Consider the following 25,429-nt stretch of genomic DNA (forward strand, 5'->3'; position numbering starts at 1 on the left):
AACGACGACCAATCAGTTTGGCTGCATTTGGCTGGATCTGAGCACACAGTATGTCTCGGAATACCTCAGAATTCATTCGGCTGCTTCTGTCCTGTGTCACATCATCAATAAACACTAGTGACCCAGTGCCACTGGCAGCCATGCATGCCCCAGCCATCACACTGCCTCCGCCGTGTTTTACAGATGATGTGGTATGCTTTGGATCATGAGCTGTACCAAGCCTTCGCCATACTTTTCTCTTTCCATCATTCCGGTAGAGGTTGATCTTGGTTTCATCTGTCCAAAGAATGTTCTTCCTGAACTGTGCTGGCTTTTGTAGATGTTTTTAGCCTTTTTATTCTTGATGCTTATGAGTGGCTGCACCGTGCAGTGAACCCTCTGTAGTTACTTTCATGCAGTCTTCTCTTTATGGTAGATTTGGATATTGATACGCCGACCTCCTGGAGAGTGTTGTTCACTTGGTTGGCTGTTGTGAAGGGGTTTCTCTTCACCATGGAGACGATTCTGCGATCACCCACCACTGTTGTCTTCCGTGGGCGCCCAGGTCTTTTTGCAGTGATGAGTTCACCAGTGCTTTCTTTCTTTCTCAGGATGTACCAAACTGTACATTTTGCCACTCCTAATATTGTAGCAATTTCTCGGATGGGTTTTTTCTGTTTTCACAGCTTAAGAATGGCTTGATTCACCTTCATGGAGAGCACTTTTGACCGCATGTTTACTTCATAGGAAAACCTTCCAAATGCAAGCACCACACCTCAAATCAACTCCAGGCCTTTTATCTGCTTAGTTGAGAATGACATAATGAAGGGATTGCCCACACCTGTCCATGAAATAGCCTTGGAGTCAATTGTCCAATTACTTTTGGTCCCTTTAAAAAACAGGGTGGCACAGGTTAAGGAGCTGAAACTCCTAAACTCTTCATCCAATTTTAATATGGATACCCTCAAATGAAAGCTAAAAGTCTGAACTTCAACTGCATCTGAATTGTTTTGTTTAAAATTAAATTGTGGTAACGTCTATAACCAAAATGAGAAAAATGTTGTCTCTGTCCAAATATATATGGACCTAACTGTATATAGGGTTTATTAGTAGATGTAAAGACAAAAACTAAATACTGCAAAAAAACAAAAATACCATTGCTGCTTGGGTCCCCGCCAGTCTCTTACATTTTATTCTGCCTCCTGTGTATGCCACAGGAGGCAGAATAAAATGTAAGACTTGCTTTTCACCATTGTTTGAGGCGCTGTCATTTGACTTATGATGGAATGTACTCTGGGATGGACTCCCTGGTTATGACGTGCGCCTCTTTGTCTTAATAGACTTGGAAATTTTTTCAGGGTGCAGTTTAACCCTTCATATTTTGATATTCTACAGCCAATCAGTCGCCGAAGCAGTGAGTAACACAGCCAGTGATCGGGAGCATGGAGAAAATGTTATTCAACTTATGTTCCAGTCCATACAAGACTAGAGAATACAACATCTACACATTCTATCTCCTGATATGTTTCACATTATTATCGCCAGTAATTGTATTATTACAGGATTTTTATGATGTTACATCGGCTCATCTTCTTCTCATTCAGGTCTCTACAATATCGGATCCTCTCAGTGAAGATGTTCGATAGAAGAGAATTTTCCTGATTTCCTCATCAAGGAAGAATATGGACAGAGACAAGATGGCGGAGAGGATATTACACCTCACCCTAGAGATCCTCTTCCGTCTTACTGGAGAGGTGAGAGATTCTGATTACATCACATTACATCATTCTTATCTATGGGAATAACAGATGGAGAGAACTGGAGAGGTGAGGACTCTGGAAATGTCTGTAGTGAGATTTATTAATGTGTCTCTCCATTACCAGCATTACACAGTGGTGAAGAAGACCTCTAGTGAACGCTGTCAGGACCCTGTGTCTGAGGGATGGGGAAGACCCCTGAGCCCAATCATGGGGCTTCCACCTCACCCCCTGATACATGAGGACATCAATGACAAGAAGATCCTAGAACTCATGTACAAGATGATTGAGCTGCTGACTGGAGAGGTGACACTGCTGGGAATGCTGGGACATTATACAGTAACGCTATGAAGGGATCGGAGGGATGACGGTATTATTGTATGTGTCAGGTTCCTATAAGGTGTCAGGATTTCGCTGTCTATTTCTCCATGGAGGAGTGGGAGTATTTAGAAGAACACAGAGATCTGTACAAGGACGTCAGAATGGAGGGTCCCCGGGCCCTCACATCACCAGGTAATAGACAGGACTAAATACAAACAACCTATAAATATCTGTATGAATTAGTTCCCAGTATGTGTTTTATCTAGTTCTATCCAATAAGAGGACAACACCAGAGAGATGTCCCCGTCCTCTTCCACAGGACAGTAAACAAGAAGATCCCAATGCTCCTCAGGATCATCAGGTAGATGGAGAGAAGGTGTCATGAGATCTCCCCTATGATGTGTAGGTGGCTGTGAAGGTCTTGTGTTCAGTCTTGTTTTATCCCCCTGTATTATATGTTTTATACTTGTGTAATGAGAACGGTGGAGATGGCAGGATTAGAGCTGATCATAGATGTGACTTCTCCATCTGTCTGTGACATACAATGTTTGTTTCAGGGTGAAGATCTGACCCATATTAATACTACAGAGAGATATGTGATGGGTGATGAGCCGTGTAAGGAGATTCCTACATACGACTACCCAGGTGAGTAGTGACCACTAAATACAGAGAAGTCACAGATTCTTTTCAGTCATCGGCTGTGGCTGCTTTATCAGTGGTGTAGTCTGGCCTTATCACAATCATGTGATCAGCATTTTGCCTCTAGACCACAACATTCTCCTCCATCCAAAACTGTTCAAATGACTTTGGGCATTAAAAGCCCTTTTCCATAGAACGTATAGCCTGGAGGATCCACGTACCCCCTGAGATTAGGAGACACTGACCGTTACCTGCCCAGGTCTGTAAACTACAAAGCCAAATTACAGCGTACGTAGAATGTGCTGACAAGTTAGAAAATCACTTGAAGAAAATATTATGACGGTCCTGTAAGAGAAAGTGGAGGGTAATGATGCTGTTGGCTTCCTAGATCCCTGATATCTTATTGGATGAATCTCCCTTCTCTCCCTTCTGTGCTGCTGGATGTGCTCATATGGTCCCTACAAGACCAGGTCCAGTCTTTTTGGTTAAACTTCACTTTTATAATCAACAACATTAAAGGGAACCTGTCACCCCGTTTTTTCGGATATGAGATAAAAATACTGTTAAATAGGGCCTGAGCTGTGCATTACAACAGTGTATTTTGTGGACCCCGATTCCCCACCTATGCTGCCGAAATACGTTACCAAAGTAGTCGTTTTCGCCTGTCAATCAGGCTGGTCAGGTCAGATGGGCGTGGTGTCTTCCCCCAGATCTTGCGTAGTTTTCCGTTGGTGCCGTAGTGGTGTGCGCATGTCCAAGGTCCCGAATCCTGCACAGGGGTGTGAAAATAGCAGCGATGTCCGTTATTCCATTGGTGGTCGGTGGGCGCAGCCATCTTGCTTTGGCCGCGCGTGCGCAGAAGCGGCGCTCTGCTGGCCGCGGCTTCAGGAAAATGGCCGCCGCGATGCCGCGCGTGCGCAGATGGATATCGCGGCGGCCATTTTCCTGAAGCCGCGGCCAGCAGAGCGCCGCTTCTGCGCACGCGCGGCCAAAGGAAGATGGCCGCGCCCACCGATCACCAATGCAATAACGAACACCGCGCTATTTTAAATCCCCTGGAAGATGATTCGGGACCTTGGGCATGCGCACACCACTACGCCACCAACGGAAAACTACGCAAAATCTGGGGGAAGACACCACGCCCATGCGACCTGACCAGCCTGATTGACAGGCGAAAACGGAGACTTTGCAAAGTTATTTCGGCAACTTAGGTGGGTAATAAACGCATAACACACACACTAATGTAACGCCCACCTCTGCCCCTATTTAACGCTATTTTTATCCCATCTTCCAAAAACGTGGTGACAGGTTCCCTTTAATGACCTTTAGTGTCCCTTTATGAGGTAATAACCCAGGAACACTTCAACGGATCCTAGCGATTCTGAGAATGTTTTTTCGTGACATATTGGGCTTCATGTTAGTAGTAAATTTAGGTCGATAATTTCTACGTTTATTTGTGAAAAAAAACGGAAATTTGGCGAAAATCTTGAAAATCTCTCAATTTTTACATTTTGAATTTTTATTCTGTTAAACCAGAGAGTTATGTGACACAAAATAGTTAATAAATAAAATTTCTCACATGTCTACTTTACATCAGCACAATTTTGGAAACAAAATTTTTTTTGCTAGGAAGTTATAAGGGTTCAAATTTGACCAGCGATTTCTCATTTTTACAACAAAATTTACAAAACCATTTTTTTTAGGGACCACCTCACATTTAAAGTCAGTTTGAGGGTTCTATATGGCTGAAAATACCCAAAAGTGACACCATTCTAAAAACTGCACCCCTCAAGGTGCTCAAAACCACATTCAAGAAGTTTATTAACCCTTCAGGTGTTTCACGGCAGAGAAGCAACATGGAAGGAAAAAATGAACATTTTAACTTTTTAGTCACAAAAGTGATCTTTTAGCAACAATTTTTTTATTTTCCCAAGGGTAAAAGGAGAAACTGGACCACGAAAGTTGTTGTCCAATTTGTCCTGAGTACGCTGGTACCTCATATGTGGAGGTAAACCACTGTTTGGGCGCACGGCAGGGCTCGGAAGGGAAGGAGCGCCATTTGACTTTTTGAATGAAAAATTGGCTCCAATCTTTAGCGGACACCATGTCGCGTTTGGAGAGCCCCTGTGTGCCTAAACATTGGAGCTCCCCCACAAGTGACCCCATTTTGGAAACTAGACCCCCCAAGGAACTTATCTAGAAGCATAGTGAGCACTTTAAACCCCCAGGTGCTTCACAGAAGTTTATAACGCAGAGCCGTGAAAATAAAAAATATTTTTTCTTTCCTCAAAAATAGTTTTTAAGCCCGGAATTTTTTATTTTCCCAAGGGTAACAGGAGAAATTGGACCCCAAACATTGTTGTCTAGTTTGTCCTGAGTACGCTGTTTGGGTGCACGGCAGGGCTCGGAAGGGAAGGCACGCCATTTATCTTTTTGAATGGAAAATTGGCTCCAATCATTAGCGGACACCATGTCGTGTTTGGAGAGCCCCTGTGTGCCTAAACATTGGAGCTCCCCCACAAGTGACCCCATTTTGGAAACTAGTTTAGAACGCAGAGCTGTGAAAATAAGAAATCATTTTTCTTTCCTCAAAAATAATTTTTTTTGCCCGCAATTTTTTATTTTCCCAAGGGTTACAGGAGAAATTGGACCCCAAAAGTTGTTGACCAGTTTCTCCTGAGTACGCTGTTACCCCATATGTGGGGGTAAACCACTGTTTGGGCACACGTCGGGGCTCGGAAGGGAGAGAGCACCATTTGACTTTTTCAACGCAAGATTGGCTAGAATCAATGGTGGCGCCATGTCGTGTTTAGAGACCCCCTGATGTGCCTAAACAGTGGAAACCCCTCAATTCTAACTCCAACACTAACCCCAACCCACCCCTAATCCCAACCCTAACCCCAACACACCCCTAACCCTAGTCTTAACCTAATTCCAACCCTAACCCTAAGGCTATGTGCCCATGTTGTGGATTTCCAGTGTTTTTTGTGTGGATTTCCCCTGCGGATTCATATTATGGAGCAGGTGTAAAACGCTGCGGAATCCGCACAAAGAATTGACATGCTACGGAAAATACAACGCAGCCTTTCCGATCTGTATTTTCCGCACCATGGGCACAGCAGATTTGGTTTTCCATAGGTTTACGTGGTACTGTAAACGTGATGGAAAACTGCTATGAATCCGCAGTGACCAATCCGCTGCGGATCCGCAGCCAAATCTGCACCGTGTGCACATAGCCTAATTCTAACCCTATTTCCAACCCTAGCCATAATTCTAACCCTAACTGTAACCCTAATTGCAACACTAACCCTAATTCTAACCCTAACCCTAATTCTAGCCCTAAGTGCAGCCCTAGCCCTAAGTGCAGCCCTAGCCCTAAGTGCAGCCCTAGCCCTAAGTCAAAAATAAATATATTTTCTGCATTTTATTATTGACCCTACCTATGGGGGTAATAAAGGGGGTGGTTTATTTACTATTTTTTTTATTTTGATCGCTGTGATAGGTTCTATCACAGCGATCAAAATGTACAGGGAACGAATCTGCCGGCCGGCAGATTCGGCGGGCTCACTGAGCATGCGCCTGCCATTTTCCAAGATGGCGGCGCCCATGCGAGAAAACTGAGGACAACTGGAGGGACACCGGGACTAGGTAAGTATGGGGGGGTGCAATCGGACAGCGGGGGGGGAGGACGGGGGAGGGTCGGAGGGGAGAGGAAGGCGCTTAGGACAGGATGGAGGGGTAGGGAACACTAACGGCGGCTGCAGATCGCCGTCGTCAGTCGGTGGGGGGGCCAGATCGGGGTCTCCAGCCATGGCCGATGCTATTGCAGCATCGGTCATGGCTGGATTGTAATATTTCACCAATTTTCATAGGTGAAATATTACAGATTGCTCTGGTTGGCTGTTTTACTTTCAACAGCCAATCCGAGCGATCGTAGCCACGGGGGGGCGAAGCCACCCCCCCCGGGCTGTAGTACCACTCCCCCTGTCCCTGCAGATCGGGTGAAATTGGAGTTAACCCTTTCACCCGGTCTGCAGGAGCGCGATCCGACCATGACGCATATGCTGCGTCACAGGTCGGATTGGCACAGGTTTTCATGACGCATACGCTGCGTCAAAGGTCGGGAAGGGGTTAAAGGAGTTGTCGGATCTCATGCTACATATCTACAGTCACTATGTGTGAATCCTCATATTGTGCGCACTGTGTATATATATATATATATATATATATATATATATATATATATATATATATATATATATATATATATATATACACACACATACACATACATACACTCACTGGCCACTTTATTAGGTACACCTGTCCAACTTCTTGTTAACACTTAATTTCTAATCAGCCAATCACATGGCGGCAACTCAGTGCATTTAGGCATGTAGACATGGTCAAGACAATCTCCTGCAGTTCAAACCGAGCATCGGTATGGGGAAGAAAGGTGATTTGAGTGCCTTTGAACGTGGCATGGTTGTTGGTGCCAGAAGGGCTGGTCTGAGTATTTCAGAAACTGCTGATCTACTGGGATTTTCACGCACAACCATCTCTAGGGTTTACAGAGAATGGTCCGAAAAAGAAAAAAAATCCAGTGAGCGGCAGTTCTGTGGGCGGAAATGCCTTGTTGATGCCAGAGGTCAGAGGAGAATGGGCAGACTGGTTCGAGCTGATAGAAAGGCAACAGTGACTCAAATCGCCACCCATTACAACCAAGGTAGGCCTAAGAGCATCTCTGAATGCACAGTGCGTCGAACTTTGAGGCAGATGGGCTACAGCAGCAGAAGACCACACCGGGTACCACTCCTTTCAGCTAAGAACAGGAAACTGAGGCTACAATTTGTACAAGCTCATCAAAATTGGACAGTAGAAGATTGGAAAAACGTTGCTTGGTCTGATGAGTCTCGATTTCTGCTGCGACATTCGGATGGTAGGGTCAGAATTTGGCGTAAACAACATGAAAGCATGGATCCATCCTGCCTTGTATGGAGCATCTTTGGGATGTGCAGCCGACAAATCTGCGGCAACTGTGTGATGCCATCATGTCAATATGGACCAAAATCTCTGAGGAATGCTTCCAGCACCTTGTTGAATCTATGCCACGAAGAATTGAGGCAGTTCTGAAGGCAAAAGGGGGTCCAACCCGTTACTAGCATGGTGTACCTAATAAAGTGGCCGGTGAGTGTGTATATATATATATATATATATATATGTCCCGGCCACATTCCAACCAGACTGTTTCTGGCCTTGTTCAATACAGTTGCAGTAGGCCATGCAAGTCTAGTCAGCATGTGACCGCATGTATGCAAATCACAAACTTGCAGTCACACACCCGCTGAATAAGCACAGCCCTGCAAGCAATGTGAGGATTCACAAGTCTGCAGTCACATAGAATGACAGAGTGAATGCACCAATGACACATGCACAGCCCCACTGTATAATGACACACACCCACCACAGTCCTTGAAATGCGCTAGCAGTAAAACACTTTGGCCAATACTCCCTTCCCTCCTCTCCCCTTGTCAAGCCATGTAATCTTCTGCTCATATGTGGATCACTGCTCACCATTCCCACTGTTCGCTGCCCTTACAGTACCTCCATAACGGCACCATACAAAACCTCCATAACACCACCATAGAGTACCTCCTTAACATCACCATACAGAACCTTCAAACAGGGCTGCCACTAGGAATTTGGGGCCCCATACTGGCCAAATTTTCGGGGCCCATTGAGACTCTGCCCAGGCTCCAACCCCAGCCTCGCCTCCACCCCTCGAACTGTCCACAGTCCCACCACTCTCTCTTGGAAAAACTCCACTTCTCACCAATCACACATTAAGGCTATGTGCACACGTAAGAAAAGAGGTGCAGAATTTTCTGCACAAAATCCGCATCTCCTAGCAGAATCCGCAGTCGCGGCAAATGCGGATTTAGTGCGGTTTTTGTGTGGAATTGATGCGGATTTTGTGCGGATTTTGTGCGGATTTTCTGCAGTTTTTCCCAATGTGGATTTCTATCATGGAGGGGTGCAGAAACGCTGTAGATCCGCACAAAAGAAGTGACATGCACTTCTTTGAAATCCACAGCAATTCCGCACTGATTTTTCCGCACCATCTGCACAGCTTTTTTTTTTTTTACATTGATTTATATTGTACTGTAAATCACAGTGCAGATCTGCAGCGTTTCTGCGTGGAAAAAAACTCAGTGGATCCGCACTAAATCCGCATTCTGTGCACACAGCCTTACAGTTCCCATCACCAGATCACACATACAGCCAGCAGCTTTTCTTTTGGCCAAAAGATTTTTCTAATCTGCCACCACGACAAGGTAGACTGATTTGGCCGGGCCCTACTCTATTGTAACCTATTAAACATTTGTTAAAATATGCAATACTGTTTAGGCATATTTTTATTTATTTTTCAATTTTTTTAAAAGAACAATAATGTCACATCCAAAGGGACAAATACCACCGTACCATGACCAGACACCATATTACCCCCACAGTGACCCAACAATATCACATACAAGGGACAAATACAACCGCACCATGTCCAGACCACATATTACCACCACATGGTGACCAATAATACCACATACAAGGAACAAATACCAACACAACATGACCAGACCACATATTACCACCACATAGTGACCTATAATACCACATACAAGGAACAAATACTGCCACACCATGTCCAGATCACATATTACCACCACAGTGACTGACTAATATCACATACAAGGGACAAACACCATCGCACCATATCAAGATCACATATTACCACCACATGTGACCAATAATACCACATACAGGGAACAAATACCGCCACACCATGACCAGTCCACATATTACCACCACAGTTACCGAATAATAGCACATACAAGAGACAAATACTGCAACACCATGACCGGACCACATATTACCACCACATAGTGACTGAATACTACAATACTGATCATTAATAAAAAAAACAACACAATACTATCACCAAAAGTGCCACTATGCACAGGAGATCTGTACTTAGTATGCAGTGTCTGTGTACAGGTAATACAGTGATCACAGGTGACATTATACACAAGAGCTCTGTATACAGTGTCAGTGTGCAGGTAATACAGGGATCACCAGTGACAATATACACAGGGGCTCTGTATATAGTGTCAGTGTAAATGTAATACAGTGATCACTGGTGATATTGTACACAGGAACTCTGTATATAGTGTATAGTGTCAGTGTACAGGTAACACACTGACTCACCAGTGACGTCTCTAGGTGAAGTCCTTCAGCTTCGCTTTTCATCCTCAACCAGCACAGACCGCCATCACATCTTACAGCCAGGATGGGTCTCTGCAGGAAATAGCACAGTTATCCGCTTGCACAACACATTACTTAATTTTTTCCTAACTTTTACACTGCACCAGATGAAGAAAAAAGGGCGACATAATGTCGCTCTGCACATTAACAGGACCGCCCCCTCATTTAAAACAGTATCCTCAAAAATAAAATAAATACATCACTGCAGTAATAATATCCCTTAATTAGCCCCTATGGTAATAATATTCCCCATCCTGGCCCCGTGTATCTCATTCCTGGCTCCAGCCTTATGTTCTCCCATTCTGCCCTCATTAGGATCCATTCTGCCCCCATATGATCTCCGCATCTTGCCCCATCTGTCCCATGATCCTGCCCCCTCTGTCCCATAATCCTGCCCCATCTGTCCCATCTTACCACCCCATCTGTCTCCATCGTATCCATCCTGCCCCATGATCCTGCACCATGTGTCTCCATCCTTCACCATGATCCTGCCCCATCTGCCTCCATCCTGCCCATCTGTCTCCATATTCCTGCCCTATTTGTCTCCATCGTGCCCTCATGTCTCCCATGCCCCGTGTCTCCATCCTGCCCCGTGTTGTTTCCATTCCTGCCCCGTGTTGTTTCTATTCCTGCCCCGTGTTGTTTCCATTCCTGCCCCCTGTGTTGTTTCCATTCCTGCCCCTTGTGTTGTTTCCATTCCTGCCCCCTGTGTTGTTTCCATTCCTGCCCCATGTTGTTTCCATTCCTGTCCCCTGTGTTGTTTCCATTCCTGCCCCTGTGTCTCCATTCCTGCCCCTGTGTCTCCATTCATGTTCCCTGTGTTTCCATTCCTGCCCCCTGTGTTGTTTCCATTCCTGCCCCCTGTGTTGTTTCCATTCCTGCCCCCTGTGTTGTTTCCATTCCTGCCCCCTGTGTTGTTTCCATTCCTGCCCCCTGTGTTGTTTCCATTCCTGCCCCCTGTGTTGTTTCCATTCCTGCCCCCTGTGTTGTTTCCATTCCTGCCCCCTGTGTTGTTTCCATTCCTGCCCCCTGTGTTGTTTCCATTCCTGCCCCCTGTGTTGTTTCCATTCCTGCCCCCTGTGTTGTTTCCATTCCTGCCCCCTGTGTTGTTTCCATTCCTGCCCCCTGTGTTGTTTCCATTCCTGCCCCCTGTGTTGTTTCCATTCCTGCCCCCTGTGTTGTTTCCATTCCTGCCCCTGTGTTGTTTCCATTCCTGCCCCCTGTGTTGTTTCCATTCCTGCCCCCTGTGTTGTCTCCATTCCTGTCCCCTGTGTTGTTTCCATTCCTGCCCCATGTCTCCATTCCTGTTCCCTGTGTTTCCATTCCTGCCCCCTGTGTTGTTTCCATTCCTGCCCCCTGTGTTGTTTCCATTCCTGCCCCCTGTGTTGTTTCCATTCCTGCCCCCTGTGTTGTTTCCATTCCTGCCCCCTGTGTTGTTTCCATTCCTGCCCCTGTGTTGTTTCCATTCCTGCCCCCTGTGTTGTTTCCATTCCTGCCCCCTGTGTTGTCTCCATTCCTGTCCCCTGTGTTGTTTCCATTCCTGCCCCATGTCTCCATTCCTGTTCCCTGTGTTTCCATTCCTGCCCCCTGTGTTGTTTCCATTCCTGCCCCCTGTGTTGTTTCCATTCCTGCCCCCTGTGTTGTTTCCATTCCTGCCCCCTGTGTTGTTTCCATTCCTGCCCCCTGTGTTGTCTCCATTCCTGCCCCCGTGTCTCCATTCCTGTCCCCTGTGTTGTTTCCATTCCTGCCATGAGTCTCCATTCTGCCCCGGACTTGCCGCATTCAATAAAAAATAAGAAAACACCTTTCTCCTTACCTGACCATGGTTCCTGCGCTGACGTCCATCCCTTGTATTTCAGCGCGGACTCGCCAGCGAATAACATTGACGTCATACGCTGGCGACATGCGCGCTGATGTCAGCTGTCAGCCTCTGATTGGCTTGCGGCTTTAACTGCTGCCGTGCGGGCACACGCGCGCACACACACACAGAAAAACTCACGCACACACCCCCACCCACACACTCAGGAAAACACACACACATACATACACACACCCACACACTCAGGAAAACACACCCACTCAGGAAAACACACCCACTCAGGAAAACACACACCCACTCAGGAAAACACACACACACATTCAGGAAAACACACACATTCAGGAAAACACACATACTCTGACCTGCCATGTTTAATTTGTTAAATGCCCCCCTCCCCCTGCCACTTCGCACAGCAAGCGTTGAGATGAGCAGCTGGAGAGGTTACCTGGCGTGTGCTGGACAGTTTGCACACAGAGCAGCTTCCTCTCATCTTGTCTATGTCCTGCCGTCCTGTGCTGCACTCTAGTCTGCACGCTGTAGCTCCTCCCCCTCCAGGCCTGGCTGAGCAGACATCGGAGACAGATCTGCACACAGAAGAGGAGGCTGCGTGCGATTACTATGGAAGTAACGCAGCCTCCTCCTCCTCTTCTTGTGTGCCAGGAGCTGCCCCCTCTCACCGCAGCCTGCATCGGCCCGGGGGGCAAATGCATTCCTGCCACCCGGCCCAGTCCGCCCCTGCCATCGAGAGTCTAATATATCTATCCAGCTTTTGATCAATCCGTGAGGGTGAGTTACTATATGACAAGAGTACTCTCTGCGCCTATACTGGTGAACTGAACATAGACACTTTTCACACAGCATGTGGTACACACATGGGAAGCATTTGTCTGACATTTCAATCACATCCATACACACAGTACTTGTGGACTTTCTCGCTCCCCACATCTTATCAAAAATGCTCTAGTGCTAATGGACAAAAACATAAATCACATCTATCTGTGGAATCTCTTGGTTCACTATATCCTCTAATTCATTGACTATCTGAGTACCGGGTAACATACAAAAATGAGCATTTATGTTCACCTAGATTGTATTCACGTGATCTTCCCCACTTCACTACAAACTCCCACCTGGGACCTTCCTGTAAGCTTTTTTTTTTTTTCCCGAGTAGCAACTAACCGGAGAGATTTATCTTGCTCACTGCTTTTAATGAGAAGGCTATTTATACACTAAGCACACATAATAATTTGGTCTCCATACATCATGAGCGCTGCTTAGCACCCCACAACACAGATTCAGCAATATATCAGGACCACAGTATAATCAGAACAATTCAGCACAGCTCTATCAGTACTAGTTATCAATTATCAACTGACAAGGCACCAATATACTGAACTAATATAATTAGCTAACAAAAGCTGAATAAAATAAAAAAAGTAATAATAAAGAAGGAAAGAACATAGAACATAGAACAAGTATAGCAGAGCAGGATAAAGACACTTCTATTACAATATTTACAGTATTAACAAACATTGACATCGTTAAATTATAGACAGAGACAAAACAAATGATGAAAAATCATCGCACCTCATAATGAAATGAAAACAATTGCTAACAGCACTTAAACAAACAGGCAAACAAGAGACAACAAATAACAGATACTTTCTATTACCTGAGGATTTTCCCATTAGAAATCCCCAAAGACTGACCCTAGATAGCCTCCCAGAGAGAAAACTGTGTGAGTAATAAATCTACTCACTTACCCGTGATCTGGTTTTCTGTTCAGGACAGATCTAGATAAGTTCCTTGGGGGCTCTAGTTTCCAAAATGGGGTCTCTTGTGGGAGGTTTCTACTGTTTAGGTACATCAGGGTCTCTGCAAACGCAACATAATGCCCGCAGACCATTCTATCAAAGTCTGCATTCCAAAACGGCGCTCCTTCCCTTCCGAGCCCTGCCATGCGCCCAAACAGTAGTTTACCCCAACATATGGGGTATCAGCCTACTCAGCATAAATTGCACAATAAATTTTGGGGTCCAATTTCTCCTGTTACCCTTGTGAAAGCAAAAATTTGGGGGTGAAAAATCATTTTTGTAGAAAAAATATGATTTTTTTTAAATTTTCATGGCTCTACATTATAAACTTCTGTGAAGCAGTTGGGGGTTCATAGTGCTCATCACACATCTAGATAAGCTCTTTGGGGGGTCTAGTTTCCAAAATGGGGTCACTTGTGGGGGTTTCTACTGTTTAGGTACATCAGGAGCTCTGCAAATGCAACATGACGCCCGCAGACCATCCCATCAAAGTCTGCATTCCAAGCGGCGCTCCTTCCCTTCCGAGCCCCGATGGGTGCCCAAACAGTGCCCCCACCCACATATGGGGTATCAGCGTACTCAGGACAAACTGGTGAACAGATTTTGGGGTCCAATGTCTCCTGTTACCCTTGAGAAAATAAAAAATTGCAGGCTAAAAAATCATTTTTGAGGAAAAAAAAAGGATTTTTTATTTTCACGGCTCAACTTTATAAACCTCTGTGAAGCACTTGGGGGTTTAAAGTGCTCACCACACATCTAGATAAGTTCCTTAAGTGGTCTAGTTTCCAAAATGGGGTCACTTGTGGGGGGTTTCCACTGTTTAGGCACATCAGGGGCTCTGCAAACGCGACATGGTGTCCGATCTCAATTCCAGCCAATTCTACATTGAAAAAGTAAAACGGCACTCCTTCTCTTCCAAGCTCTGCAGTGCGCCCAAACAGTGGTTTACCCCCACATATGGGGTATCGACGTACTCAGGAGAAATTGCACAACAACATTTGTGGTCTAATGTCTCCTCTTACCCTTGTGAAAATAAAAATTTGGGGGCAAAAAGATAATTTTTGTAGAAAAAATGCGATTTATTTTCACGGCTCTACGTTATAAACTTATGTGAAGCACCTGGGATGTGGTCCCTAAAAAAAAAAAATGGTGTTGTAAAAATGAGAAATTGCTGGTCAACTTTTAACCCTTATAACTCCCTAAAAAATTTTGTTTCCAAAATTGTGCTGATGTAAAGTAGACATGTGGGAAATGTTATTTATTAACTATTTTTTGTGACATATCTCTCTGATGTAGGCTACTTTCACACTAGCGTTTTTTTGCATACGTCGCAATGCGTCGTTTTGGCGAAAAAACCAAAGTCGTCTGCAGGATGCGTTTTTTCCCCATAGACTAACATTAGCGACGCATTGTGACGTATTGACACACGTCGCAACCGTCGTGCGACGGTTGCGTCATGTTGTGGCGGACCGCCGGCAGCAAAAAACGTTACATGTAACTTTTTTTGTGCCAACGGTCCGCCATTTCCGACCGCGCATGCGCGGCCGGAACTCCGCCCCCACCTCCCCGCACCTCACAATGGGGCAGCGGATGCGTGGAAAAACAGCATCCCCTGCCCCCGTTGTGCGGCGCTTGCACAATATGCGTCGGTACGTCGGGCCGATGCAGCGCGACGGCCCCGTACCGACACTAGTGTGAAAGTAGCCTTAAGGGGATAAAAATACAAAGTTTGAAAATTACTAAATTTTAAAATTTTTTGCCATATTTCTGTTTTTTTCATAAATAATCGCAAGTAATATCGAAGGAATGTTACCACTAACATGAAGTACAATATGTCACGAAAAAACAGTCTCAGAATCAGCAGGATCCGTTGAAGCGTTCCAGAGTTATATCCTCATAAAGTGACAGTGGTCAGAATTGTAAAAATTGGCCTGGTCATTAAGTACCAAATTGGCTCTGTCACTAAGGGGTTAAAACCGACTAACGTCAAGAAGGATTGTGATAAAATACATATAAAACATTACACCTGTGCCATGACATATCGCTAATCTGTGTGGGGCTGATGGCTGTAATATACATTTATTCACTCCTAGTATTAAAATCACAGATCCACTACAAATTACCCTAATAAAATATATAAAACAATAAAATACATATATATATTATCTATTATATGTGTGTGTGTGTGTGTGTGTGTGTGTGTGTGTGTGTGTGTGTGTGTGTGTGTATATGTGTATATATATATATATATATATATATATATATATATATATATATATATATATATATATATATATACACTCACCGGCCACTTTATTAGGTACACCATGCTAGTAACGGGTTGGACCCCCTTTTGCCTTCAGAACTGCCTCAATTCTTCGTGGCATAGATTCAACAAGGTGCTGGAAGCATTCCTCAGAGATTTTGGTCCATATTGACATGATGGCATCACACAGTTGCCGCAGATTTGTCGGCTGCACATCCCAAAGATGCTCCATACAAGGCAGGATGGATCCATGCTTTCATGTTGTTTACGCCAAATTCTGACCCTACCATCCGAATGTCGCAGCAGAAATCGAGACTCATCAGACCAAGCAACGTTTTTCCAATCTTCTACTGTCCAATTTCGATGAGCTTGTACAAATTGTAGCCTCAGTTTCCTGTTCTTAGCTGAAAGGAGTGGTACCCGGTGTGGTCTTCTGCTGCTGTAGTCCATCTGCCTCAAAGTTCGATGCACTGTGCGTTCAGAGATGCTCTTAGGCCTACCTTGGTTGTAACGGGTGGCGATTTGAGTCACTGTTGCCTTTCTATCAGCTCGAACCAGTCTGCCCATTCTCCTCTGACCTCTGGCATCAACAAGGCATTTCCGCCCACAGAACTGCCGCTCACTGGATTTTTTTTCTTTTTCGGACCATTCTCTGTAAACCCTAGAGATGGTTGTGCGTGAAAATCCCAGTAGATCAGCAGTTTCTGAAATACTCAGACCAGCCCTTCTGGCACCAACAACCATGCCACGTTCAAAGGCACTCAAATCACCTTTCTTCCCCATACTGACGCTCGGTTTGAACTGCAGGAGATTGTCTTGACCATGTCTACATGCCTAAATGCACTGAGTTGCCGCCATGTGATTGGCTGATTAGAAATTAAGTGTTAACAAGAAGTTGGACAGGTGTACCTAATAAAGTGGCCGGTGAGTGTGTATATACATATATATATATATATATATATATATATATATATATATATATATATATATATATATATATATATATATATATATATATATATATAATGTGTGTGTATACAGTATGTATGTATATAACTATAAAACGTAATACCATTGCTCTGTGAAACAATGAGTGAGTACTACCCAGCAAGAAGAACGGCCCAGACAACCAGACAATAGATCCACAGAGAACCACCAAACAGGGAATCAATTATAAAATGCCTTTATTATATAAAACTGGCAAAAACATTAATCAAGCTTACGTGCGCATGCTATGACTAGGAGCCACTTTATATACAGTATATATATATATATATATATATATATATATATATATATATATATGCTCCGATCTACCATGTAATGACAACCCTGTTTACATACGATATATGACTCAAAAAAGTGCAGGTAAAAAAGTGCAGCTGTGCAAAAAATCAGAAAATCCTATATACACAAAAAATGCGTTTTATATATAAGCCAAAGTGCCTTGTGCCACACCAAATTTAGTGTGCCTAGATCAATCGTATATCAGGATTAAGAATAAAGTGCAAAGTGCTATCAAACAAAAAAATGTGTAAACAAAGGAATATATCCAGAGTGTTACCTTCCAGGGTAGCCACGTCCTATATAGCGCATCCCGACGCGCGTTTCGGACCTTTGTCCTTCGTCAGGGGGTGACTATTGTTTAAAATAAGATCTTTTTATATACACTGACCACCTATCACCGCGGCCTGGGCATATGCGGCGCATGCGCGGTTAGGAGGATCCGGAAGTCCAGGCGTCCGCATCACGTGACCGGACGTACGGGGGCTGAGTACCCGACGTTACCTAGGACACGAGGACGCGGCACGCCGAGACTCCAGACCGCAAACGGCGCACGCGCACTACCAGGGGCGTGACCTAGGAGAGACAGAGGGAGTGTGTGCAAATCTAAAGAATGCCCCAGCATGGTAATGCATGGAGCAGAGCCGGATACACATACGGCATAGCAGAGATGGACAACCCGCAGCCATATAATGCAGGTCCCTCTATATGTGTATATATAATGGTATAAAAAATAATGAAAATAAAAATAATATAAATAAAGATTAACAAAAAATAAAAAAAAATAATGAATAATACATCATAAATATAAGACAGCAACTAGTAAAAATAATAAATAAGTTGTACTAATTCTATATATCATAATAGTACAAATAATAATGAAGAATATAATAAACACCAATAGTGCCAACCACGAAAATATATAAAAATTAAATCATCATAACCGTGAAAATACACATAAAAATCAGTGAATGGAGTAAATACACATACAAGAATTTTTTATATTTATATAATGCAATTGCAAAGGTGTTAAAAGTGGTCTTCCAAAAATTCGTTTTTTGCTCTGCCGTATGTGTATCCGGCTCTGCTCCATGCATTACCATGCTGGGGCGTTCTTTAGATTTGCACACACTCCCTCTGTCTCTCCTAGGTCACGCCCCTGGTAGTGCGCGTGCGCCGTTTGCGGTCTGGAGTCTCGGCGTGCCGCGTCCTCGTGTCCTAGGTAACGTCGGGTACTCAACCCCCGTACGTCCGGTCACGTGATGTGGACGCCTGGACTTCCGGATCCTCCTAACCGCGCATGCGCCGCATATGCCCAGGCCGCGGTGATAGGTGGTCAGTGTATGTAAAAAGATCTTATTTTAAACAATAGTCACCCCCTGACGAAGGACAAAGGTCCGAAACGCGCGTCGTGGTGCGCTATATAGGACGTGGCTACCCTGGAAGGTAACACTCTGGATATATTCCTTTGTTTACACATTTTTTTGTTTGATAGCACTTTGCACTTTATTCTTAACCCCTTAGTGACAGAGCCAATTTGGTACTTACAGTGGGGCAAAAAAGTATTTAGTCATTCAGCAATAGTGCAAGTTCCACCACTTAAAAAGATGAGAGGCGTCTGTAATTTACATCATAGGTAGACCTCAACTATGGGAGACAAACTGAGAAAAAAAAATCCAGAAAATCACAGTCTGTTTTTTTATCATTTTATTTGCATATTATGGTGGAAAATAAGTATTTGGTCAGAAACAAAATTTAATCTCAATACTTTGTAATACATCCTTTGTTGGCAATGACAGAGGTCAAACATTTTCTGTAAGTCTTCACAAGGTTGCCACACACTGTTGTTGGTATGTTGGCCCATTCCTCCATGCAGATCTCCTCTAGAGCAGTGATGTTTTTGGCTTTTCGCTTGGCAACACAGACTTTCAACTCCCTCCAAAGGTTTTCTATAGGGTTGAGATCTGGAGACTGGCTAGGCCACTCCAGGACCTTGAAATGCTTCTTACGAAGCCACTCCTTCGTTGCCCTGGCGGTGTGCTTTGGATCATTGTCATGTTGAAAGACCCAGCCACGTTTCATCTTCAATGCCCTTGCTGATGGAAGGAGGTTTGCACTCAAAATATCACGATACATGGCCCCATTCATTCTTTCATGTACCCGGATCAGTCGTCCTGGCCCCTTTGCAGAGAAACAGCCCCAAAGCATGATGTTTCCACCACCATGCTTTACAGTAGGTATGGTGTTGGATGGATGCAACTCGGTATTCTTTTTCCTCCAAACACGACAAGTTGTGTTTCTACCAAACAGTTCCAGTTTGGTTTCATCAGACCATAGGACATTCTCCCAAAACTCCTCTGGATCATCCAAATGCTCTCTAGCAAACTTCAGACGGGCCCGGACATGTACTGGCTTAAGCAGTGGGACACGTCTGGCACTGCAGGATCTGAGTCCATGGTGGCGTAGTGTGTTACTTATGTTAGGCCTTGTTACATTGGTCCCAGCTCTCTGCAGTTCATTCACTAGGTCCCCCCGCGTGGTTCTGGGATTTTTGCTCACCGTTCTTGTGATCATTCTGACCCCACGGGGTGGGATTTTGCGTGGAGCCCCAGATCGAGGGAGATTATCAGTGGTCTTGAATGTCTTCCATTTTCTAATTATTGCTCCCACTGTTGATTTCTTCACTCCAAGCTGGTTGGCTATTGCAGATTTAGTCTTCCCAGCCTGGTGCAGGGCTACAATTTTGTTTCTGGTGTCCTTTGACAGCTCTTTGGTCTTCACCATAGTGGAGTTTGGAGTCAGACTGTTTGAGGGTGTGCACAGGTGTCTTTTTATACTGATAACAAGTTTACACAGGTGCCATTACTACAGGTAATGAGTGGAGGAAAGAGGAGACTCTTAAAGAAGAAGTTACAGGTCTGTGAGAGCCAGAAATCTTGATTGTTTGTTTCTGACCAAATACTTATTTTCCACCATAATATGCAAATAAAATGATAAAAAAACAGACAATGTGATTTTCTGGATTTTTTTTTTCTCAGTTTGTCTCCCATAGTTGAGGTCTAACTATGATGTAAATTACAGACGCCTCTCATCTTTTTAAGTGGTGGAACTTGCACTATTGCTGAATGACTAAATACTTTTTTGCCCCACTGTAATGACCGAGCCAATTTTTACAATTCTGACCAGTGTCACTTTAAGAGGTTATAACTCTGGAACGCTTTATCGGATCCCGCTGATTCTGAGGTTGTTTTTTCGTGACATGTTGTACTTCAAGTTAGTGGTAACATTTCTTCGATATTACTTGCAATTATTTATGAAAAAAATGGAAATATGGCGAAAATTTTTAAAATTTTGCAATTTTCAAACTTTGTATTTTGATGCCCTTAAATCAGAGAGATGTGTCACAAAAAATAGTTAATAAATAACATTTCTCACATGTCTACTTTACATCAGCACAATTTTGGAAACAATTTTTTTTTTTTGTTAGGGAGTTATAAGGGTTAAAAGTTGACCAGCAATTTCTCATTTTTACAACATCATGTTTTTTTTAGGGACCACATCACCTTTGAAGTGATTTTGAGGGGTCTATATGATAGAAAATAACCAAGTGTGACACCATTCTAAAAACTGCACCCCTCAAGCTGCTCAAAACCACATTCAAGAAGTTTATTAACCCTTTACGTACTTCACAGGAACTAAAACAATGTGGAAGAAAAAAATGAACATTTAACTTTTTTTTGCAAACATTTTACTTCAGAACCATTTTTTTTAATTTTCACAAGTGTAAAAACAGAAATTTAACCACAAATTTTGTTGTGCAATTTTTCCTGAGTACGTCGATACCCCATATGTGGAGGTAAACCGCTGTTTGGGCGCACCGCAGAGCTTGGAAGTGAAGGAGCACCGTTTGACTTTTTCAATGCAGAATTGGCTGGAATTGAGATCGGATGCCATGTCGCGTTTGGAGAGCCCCTGATGTGCCTAAACAGTGGAAACCCCCCACAAGTGATACCATTTTGGAAACTAGACCCCTTAAGGAACTTATCTAGATGTGTGGTGAGCACTTTAAACCCCCAGGTGCTTCACAGAAGTTTATAACGTAGAGCCGTGAAAATAAAAAAATCGCATTTTTTCTACAAAAATGATCTTTTTGCCTCCAAATTTTTATTTTACCAAGGGTAACAGGAGAAAATGGACCCCAGAAGTTGTTGTACAATTTGTCTTGAGTACGCCGACACCCCATATGTGGGGGTAAACCACTGTTTGGGCGCATGGCTGAGCTCGGAAGCAAAGGAGCGCCATTTGACTTTTCAATGCAAAATTGACTGGAATTGAGATCGGACGCCATGTCGCGTTTGGAGAGCCCCTGATGTGCCTAAACAGTAGAAACCCCCCAAAAGTGACCCCATTTTGGAAACTAGACCCCCCATGGAACTTATCTAGATGTGTAGTGAGAACTTTGAATGCCCAAGTGCATCACAGAGGTTTATAATGCAGAGTCGTGAAAATAAAAAATATATATTTTTTAACAATAAAGATTTTTTAGCCCCCAAGTTTTTATTTTCACAAGGGTAACAAGAGAAATTGGACCCCAAAAGTTGTTGTCCAATTTGTCCGGAGTATGCTGGTACCCCATATGTGGGGGTAAACCACTGTTTGGGCGCACGGCAGAGCTTGGAAGGGAAGGAGCGCCATTTTGAAATGCAGACTTTGATAGAATTGTCTGCGGGCGTTATGTTGGGTTTGCAGACCCCTAATGTACCTAAACAGTAGAAACCCCCAACAAGTGACCCCATTTTGGAAAATAGACCCCCCAAGGAACTTATCTAGATATGTGGTGAGAACTTTGAATGCCCAAGTGCTTCACAGAAGTTTATAATGCAGAGTAGTGAAAATAAAAAATATTTTTTTTCCCACAAAAAAGATTTTTTTAGCCTCCAAATTTTTATTTTCACAAGAGTAACAAGAGAAATTGGATGCCAATATTTGTTCTCCAATTTGTCCTGAGTATTCTGGTACCCCATATGTGGGGGTAAACCACTGTTTTGGCACACGGCAGAGCTCGGAAGAGAAGGAGCGCCATTTTGGAATTCAGACTTTGATAGAATTGTCTGTGGGTGTTATGTTGCGTTTGCAGAGCCCCTGATGTACCTAAACAGTAGAAACCCCCACAAGTGACCAAATTTTGGAAACTAGACCCCCTAAGGAACTTATCTAGATATGTGGTGAGAACTTTGAAAGCTCAAGTGCTTCACAGAAGTTTATAATGCAGAGTAGTGAAAATAAAAAAATATTTTTTTTTCCAACAAAAAAGATTTTTAGCCCCCAAGTTTTTATTTTCACAAGGGTAACAGGAGAAATTGGACCCCAAAAGTTGTTGTCCAATTTATCCCGAGTACGCTGATGCCCCATATGTGGGGGTAAACCACTGTTTGGGCGCACGGCAGAGCTCAGAAGGGAGGGAGTACCATTTGACTTTTTTAGCGCAAAATTGGCTGTCGTGTTTGGAGACCCCCTGATGTACCTAAACAGTGGAAACCCCCAAATTATAACTCCAACCCTAACTCCAACACACCCCTAACCCTAATCTCAACCCGATCCATAATCCTAATCACAACCCTAACGATAATCACAACCCTAACCCCAAAACAGCCCTAATCTCAACCCTAACCATAACCCTAATCAAAACCCTAAATCCAACACACCCCTAACCCTAATCCCAACCCTAACCCTAATCCCAACCCTAATCCCAAACGTAACACTAATCCCAACCCTAATCCAAACCCTAACCCTAATCCCAACTCTAACCCTAACTTTAGCCCCAACCCTAACCATAACTTTAGCCCCCGTCGTCACAAAAAAAGTTCAATGTAACCTTTTTTTTGTACATCGCGTCCGCCATTTCCGCGCATGCGTGGCCGTAACTCTGCCCCCTCCTCCCCAGGACATAGACTGGGCAGCGGATGCGTTGAAAAACTGCATCCGCTGCCCACGTTGTGCTCAATTTTCACAACGTGCGTCGGTACGTCGGGCCGACGCATTGCGACCGCCCCGTACCGACGCAAGTGTGAAAGAAGCCTAAGGCTTACAGAGAGGTCGGCGTAGTACACAGGGGCAGTCAGAAGAATAGTCAGGACGTAGCAAGAGATCACAAAAACCAGAACGGGCAATAGACGGCACAGAAATAGCAGGCAGGAATCACAACAGGGACGGGACCAGATCAGAAACCAAAAAAGACAAACAATAGTACATGCACAAAGCAGAGGCATGCACACACCAGGGTCAGACACACTCAGCCAAGGGTCAGAGTATAAACGACATGGATTGACCTCACAGTGAGGCTATAAGAAGCCTCCTAGGACCCAGAAAGAGGCCATCCGAGATAACCCTGCAACTACCTGACCCGAGAGCACAGTAAACCATGACACTGGGGTCACAACAGGAAATAAATGCACAAGCTGGGAGCTGAATACAGAGCACTGAGCCAGAGGAGAACAAGCTTGTATCTCGTAGCTTCCGGCAATATGATTCGAGCTTTAGTAGGGTGCGGTTCTTTCCAATTGGCTGAAGTAGGGAGCCAGAATACATGGTACTACAGGTCGCAGGTACCTTAATCTTAGTGGCTGCACAGACTATGCACCCCCCCAGAGCTCCTAGTTCTGATGACTCCTCCATTACCAGTGCCGCCTGCAGAATGAATAAGCAGACGACATAGGAGCAGATGGGACACAGCATTTGTAAAAGGCCTAATATGACAAAGCATCAGAAAACCAAAGCAGTAGAAATCCCCATAAAGTGACTCCATTGTGGACAATCTAACCCTCAGTGACTTAATCTTTAGGAGTAGTGACAATTTTGATTCCCAGCCACTTTCTGTAAATTAGCACGCAGTGGATGTTGGAGAGTAAAAATTAAAAATATACCATTTTATTACCCAACACACAGTGCCCAGATTGCACTCCAGAAAACACTCCATAAATTAAGTGGGTTCTTCTCACTATAGTAATGTCAACTGCATTAAAATGGTAAAACTCCGGCACACGATAGATACATTTTTAACGTTTTATTGTGCTGAAACAAGAAAATCCACAATTTCGGATAATAGACCCATATGAATACAGATGTGTTTAGATCAAATGTTTTGGCGTGAACCTGCTTTTCTCAAGATGTATCTGTTTTTACAGGTTCAGGATCCCTGGGTGATGGAGTAAGGTGTCCATGTGCCATGTGGACACCAATGCACATGGACACCTTACTCCACCACTCGGGGAACCTGAACCTGTAAAAACATGTATCTTGAGAAAGGCAGATTCGAGCTGAAATGTTGATGATTTTAACACATCTGTATTCATATAGGTCTATTTTCCGAAATTGTGGATTTTCTTGTTTTAGCACAATAAAACGTTAGACAATTTTTATCGTGTGGCAGAGTTCTGCCATTTTGATCTATTGACATTTTACTCCAGAGCAGCCATTCAACAGTGAGCACCCCATTTCTTGACTGTAAATGTCAAATACATTGATTCTAAATGTGGTTTGGGCACACTGCAAGACTCAGAAGAGGGGGACTTTGACTTTGGGAGAGCGGATTTTGCTGGATTGGTGTCACGATCCATTTTTGGATTTGTGACATCTGGTTTCCCTCAGATTAAACATTTTTCCTTTCAGGTCATTGGGGGTTAATGCAGTTTCCCCTGTGGCCTGCTGGTGTAATTTCATTGCTGCTGGGTCAGCTGATGTGGGTGGTGACCACTCCCACCGTCCTTCAAGAGGTCACCTGATGCATCAGCTGACTGTCCGTGTTAGTTCATTCGGCAGGGACCTTGCTGGGAGAAGGAGCTTTCTGGGAGCAGTGATTCTACAGCTGTGTTCGGCTTATCTGTGTCGTTATCTTGTTGTGCGGTGCCTTGCAGCAGAAAGCTAAGTGTGGTATTTTTCATACCCTGTACCTTTCAGTGTCTGTCTTGTCTTTTGTTGCCTTAGTGCAGTGGTGGGACCAGTGTTCTCACTTGCCAATTCCCTACTTAGGGATAGGAGCAGGGCAAGTGAGGGATTAGTTATCCTGCTGGGCGACATGGTGTCACACAACTTCGGTTGCTTCGTGACATTTGGCTTATGGAAGCCATATTGCTTTTCAAGAGCCTTTAAGCCAGTAATAATGTAGAAACCTCTGTTTTTCCATTGACAGATGATGGACGCTGTTTTTTGTAAGATGAGTAGAACTCTTTAT

The 25,429-nt window shown here is 44.1% G+C and overlaps 2 protein-coding genes across 2 annotated transcripts in view; one reads left to right on the top strand and one right to left on the bottom strand.

Moving 5' to 3' along the window:
- LOC143768016 (uncharacterized) overlaps positions 1-25,429 on the bottom strand; it is a 192,790-nt gene that overhangs the window by 38,884 nt on the left and 128,477 nt on the right. The gene's annotated exons all lie outside the window — the stretch shown is intronic.
- Positions 1-25,429, top strand: part of LOC143768011 (uncharacterized) — a 31,011-nt gene that overhangs the window by 3,899 nt on the left and 1,683 nt on the right. Inside the window, exons 2-6 of the mRNA XM_077256633.1 lie at positions 1,584-1,733; positions 1,863-2,042; positions 2,126-2,249; positions 2,324-2,418; positions 2,615-2,702. Of these exons, the coding sequence (XP_077112748.1) occupies positions 1,662-1,733; positions 1,863-2,042; positions 2,126-2,249; positions 2,324-2,418; positions 2,615-2,702 (559 nt within the window). The 5' untranslated portion in view covers positions 1,584-1,661. The remainder of the gene's footprint in view (positions 1-1,583; positions 1,734-1,862; positions 2,043-2,125; positions 2,250-2,323; positions 2,419-2,614; positions 2,703-25,429) is intronic.

The sequence above is a fragment of the Ranitomeya variabilis genome, chromosome 4, assembly GCF_051348905.1.
Source record: "Ranitomeya variabilis isolate aRanVar5 chromosome 4, aRanVar5.hap1, whole genome shotgun sequence".
NCBI lineage: Eukaryota > Metazoa > Chordata > Amphibia > Anura > Dendrobatidae > Ranitomeya > Ranitomeya variabilis.